The sequence below is a fragment of the Mercenaria mercenaria genome, chromosome 17 (genome assembly GCF_021730395.1).
Source record: "Mercenaria mercenaria strain notata chromosome 17, MADL_Memer_1, whole genome shotgun sequence".
Lineage (NCBI taxonomy): Eukaryota > Metazoa > Mollusca > Bivalvia > Venerida > Veneridae > Mercenaria > Mercenaria mercenaria.
Window position 1 is genome coordinate 30,789,288 of NC_069377.1, and position 4,656 is coordinate 30,793,943.

The 4,656-nt window shown below is 34.6% G+C and overlaps 1 protein-coding gene across 1 annotated transcript; it reads left to right on the plus strand.

Annotated features, from left to right (window-relative positions):
* Positions 1–2,640: 2,640 nt before the first annotated feature.
* On the plus strand, positions 2,641–4,386 carry LOC123535840 (uncharacterized). Its single transcript, XM_045318594.2, has one exon. It carries the CDS (start codon positions 2,641–2,643, stop codon positions 4,384–4,386), a length of 1,746 nt encoding a protein of 581 aa, XP_045174529.2.
* Positions 4,387–4,656: the final 270 nt, after the last annotated feature.

Consider the following 4,656-nt stretch of genomic DNA (forward strand, 5'->3'; position numbering starts at 1 on the left):
ACTCTACATCATGATGAAAAAGGTCAAAAAAAGTTTGATAATTTGAAAAATGCTCAACAGTCTTTTGAACAGACCAGCTTTTTACTACACATTTGAGAGAAACAAAGAAATACACATCTCCTTACTAAACAAGATATATTTGGGAAGTTGACTTTAACCACTATCATGGATACTCCAAGGAAGCAGAAAATATTCGATAAATTAACTCTCATGGGAGATATAAATGTAATGAAAAGATCAGGTAAAGAAAAATGTCACAGAATTTGCCGTTTTGTCCCCAAACAAAATTACGCTCATGGATAACAGCAACAATAAACTGAAACTTGTAGACACACAAAGTAAAGCTGTCTCAGCAGAGAAATCACTTGACTCGGCACCATGGAATATTGTAGTACTACCTGAAAACCAGATGGCTGTGACAATGCCAGGAAAGGAAGAGATATTGGTATTGGCAACAGCTGATAAAGCTTCAATAATTTGAACGGTTCCATTTTGAAAGAGATTGCAGAGGTTTATCTGATCATCATTGGCTGTCCAAACTATATGCTGCTTAGTAGAGATGCCAAACATATCTACATCAGTGACTGCTGTAATCACTGTGTAGTAAGTGTAACATTACAGGGAGATGTATCTGCAATATACAAGCACAGGGATCTTAACAGTCAATTGGGTATGCTGATGTTAAATGATGATCTTTTTATTTTTTGTTGAAAACTATACCATGTATATATAACAAGTATGTTATTTATATATATTTCTAAAATAAATGTAATAAAACACCAAAAGTCAGTATTGTACCTCTGCACTAAGCTTTTTGGATATTATAACAACATAAAAAGATATTTTGTTTTGGTAATTCTTCAAGAGGATTAGAATGTAACAGCGCAATTCTTAATAGTAGCAAATTACGTTTGAGAGGTAATGAAATATGCAACACTCCTTGTGCAATTTAAAGTACTCCATGATTGCATGATACAGATGGATCAGAAAATATAACAGTGCTATCCAGTGGAAGACGTTTCACGGGGGGAGGGGATGGGAGTTGAACTCAGCACCAAACGATTGTTGTTGTGATGGATAATATCTTTAAGAACGCACACCAAGCAAAATAATAGCCAAAATTTTGTTCTCTTTTAAAAAATAATCAGCTCAGAAGTCCAATTAGAAAATTTTATTTTATAATTTTTACTGCGGGAACCACTGAACTTTGTTGGCACACTATTTTGGAGTACTCACAAATGTGGATTTTTTTTTTTGATTCTGACCTTGAACATACAATAAATAGAAAATTACTGTTTAGTTGGGATTAAATTTCTCTGATGGACTTAACCATGAAACCCAATAAAATAAGTTCCCCAAGAAAATGAATGATTTCATACTATACCACAGAGTAATACATAGATATGTCTTAAGATGTTTCTTTAAGCACACCAGTAAGCAGTATGATCAGTTATCATGCACTTGGTACCTTGAATTATATTTCAATAATCTCAACCACGAAAGACCTTATTTCAGCACAAAACTGAAGCTTTTAGGAACACCTAATATAAAAGCAACATTTTCATATATTAATATTTTCACAGATTAACATTCATACAAAGAACAATGCAATTGATTTTTATCCACACCAAAACTGACTGTTATTTTTTCAAGACCTTAATTTCACCGTATAAACATCATTCATGATTATTTCATCTGTTACAAAATAAAAAATGGAAGGTCATGAAATTCCAGGAATGGTCTGGCGTCTTTCTCAATAGAATTCCTTGGTACCGCAGATCTGCTGACACCAGTCAGTGCAAAGATTCTCTTCCAGGCACGAGCAAGTGAAAGTTTCATACCAGATTCCTTCTCTTCCATGCAAAACTTACGCACATTTCTAATAATTTCTCTAGCGCCATCGCTATGTCTATACACTGGTTTCGACATTTTAACTGTGACAAATTTTACATAAAGTATTCACAAATTTGTATTCACAAATTTGCAAGTTTACTTCGTTGAAAAAGCTGGACATTATAAAATGTAGTTATAAAAATAATCTTACCTTTCCGGGATTCGAACCCACACCTAGAAATAGGTGTTCGGCGTTCACTCTAATCTATTGAGCCAACGAGACAAGTTTAGTACATCAGATTGGTTGGTGTCATTTTATGTATAAAACATGCATTGAGTAAACTATAGCACCCATTTACCTGAGTTAGTTCAATATTAAAAGTACATTTACACCCGAATTCTCAAAGCGGTATTAAAACATTGTTCATGTTATTGTTCCTGTTACTGCAAATTCTTTTCAATATATTGATTTAAATTTGAAATATAATCAAATATTGGTTAATGAGATAGGTACCCAGACTTTATAATTCAATATATTGATTGTGAATTTAGCCAGAGAAAGAGGAAGTTTCAAGTTAACTATCGACTTTTAAGTCATTTAGAATCTTTTTTTTTACATTTCTGGACCTTAGGAACTTTATTTCTGAAGAAAATTATCATGGATTTATCAAATAAAATACCTATGCTTTTCATAGCCATACTGCTTGCTCTATAATGAAAGCTTGGACATTATTTAGAGAGAAATAAATCGTTATGTCTAAAGAAAGGACCATTTGAAAAATTAAAATATCACAAGAGATTAAAAATATGGCAGTGTCAGGTCGGAAGGTTTCTGGTATTCATGGATCAGTATCTAAAGGTTCAGAAGAGGATTTTGACCACTGTTGTGAACCATGCTTGGCTATTGGCCAGCATATACAAAGCCGTGGATTTTGTGTGGACTGTCAGGAATATTTGTGCAAGAACTGTTTTGCTTATCATAAACGAACAAAGGCCTCCAAACATCATCAACTTCTTGACAAAAGTAGCATGGGGAAACATATTGTTGGTAACAAGAGTTTGGCAATGTGCACTGAAAAGTGTGTTATTCACCAAAAAGAGATCATCAAGTTTTTCTGCACTGACCATGAATTTCTCGGATGTACTGACTGTATAACCCTGAATCACAGGACATGTAAAATTGATTATATACCTGATAAATGTGCAGGTATTGGGGACAGTAATGAGTACAGGAACACACTGAGAGAACTGGATCAGAAGATGAAAGATATTGATGCTGTGGTCAAAATGGCAACACTACAAGACAAAGAGATAGAGTCCTCTTATGATCTTGTCATCAAAGAAATTATTAACTTCCGCAAAGAAATAGATGATCGCTTAGATCAACTGCAAAAGCAAGTTCAGACAGAGGCTGACAAAAAGAAGATTAAGGACAAACATACGGTCAAGAATGTGCTTGATACATGTACTACTGTTTCTTCAGCTATCAAGAAATTCCAATCCGACCTACAAGACAACAAAACTTCACAGCAGGATGGACAACTTTACATCATCATTAGACGAGCAAACTCCAAACTAGAATTGGATGACTTGAAGAATGCTCAAGAATCTTTAGACCAGACAAGAGTTCATCACACATTTGAAAGAAACAAAGAGTTAGAGAACATCCTTACTAAGCAAGATATATTTGGGAAGTTGAATTTATCCACTACCCTGGTGAAGAAAGAGGAATTGAGCATATCCACTAACCCGATGACTCCGATAAAGGGGAAAGTATTTGATAAGTTAAATCACATAGGAGATATAATTGTAAAGACAAAGTCAGATGTGAATAAATGCTATATCACGGGATGTGCTGTATTGTCCTCTCACAAAGTTATGCTGGCTGATTACAACAACAATAAACTGAAAGTTGTGAACACAGAAAGTAAGGCAGTGACTGAAGAGAAGACACTTGACTTAGGCCCATGGGACATTGCTGTACTGCCTCAGGACCAGATAGCAGTAACAATGCCAGAGAAGAGAAAGATATTGATAATGACACCAGCTAGTAAATTTTCAACCATTCGCAAGATTCCAGTTAAAGGGGAATGCAAAGGTATAACTTACCATCAGGGTCAACTCTATGTGGTTTGCTGGGATCCTCATAGTGTGCATATAGTAGATATTCAAGGTAATGTCAATAACACGGTTTCACTAGACAATCAGATATTTACCAGCCCATACTACATATTGCCAGGTGAAGATGCCAGTCATATCTACATCAGTAACTATTACAGCGACTGTGTAGTCAGTATAACATTACAGGGTGATATTTCAGCTGTATACGAGCACCAGGATCTTTATGGACCACAAGGAATGCTGATGTTAGATGATGGATCATTGCTGGTAAGCTGCTACTATAACAACACCTTACATCATATCCCAGGAGACTGGAAGCAAGGTCAAACAATATTAGATAGATTGCAGTGCCCATGGTCTATATGCTACAATCAGCATCAACAAGAAGTCTATATTTGTGGATCATGTAATCAGCTGATGATGATGAAATAACATTGACAGTGTAAACAAAACCTAAACATAACCATTTTGTAGCAAGAAATTGCTGAAAGAAGCTTCACATACCACCAGTGTCTGCAAATAAACCATCTACAAAATGAAAAGAAGAAACAAGCCTCTGTTTAAATTCATTCCATCATATTAAACTGTAAATAATATCATCACTGTTTTTTTTTTTTTTTTTTTTTTTTTTCGTTAAAATGCTCTAAGTTCCTTAATATAATTAGAATAATACTCCACATAATAGTAGAGATTCAGTTTGGC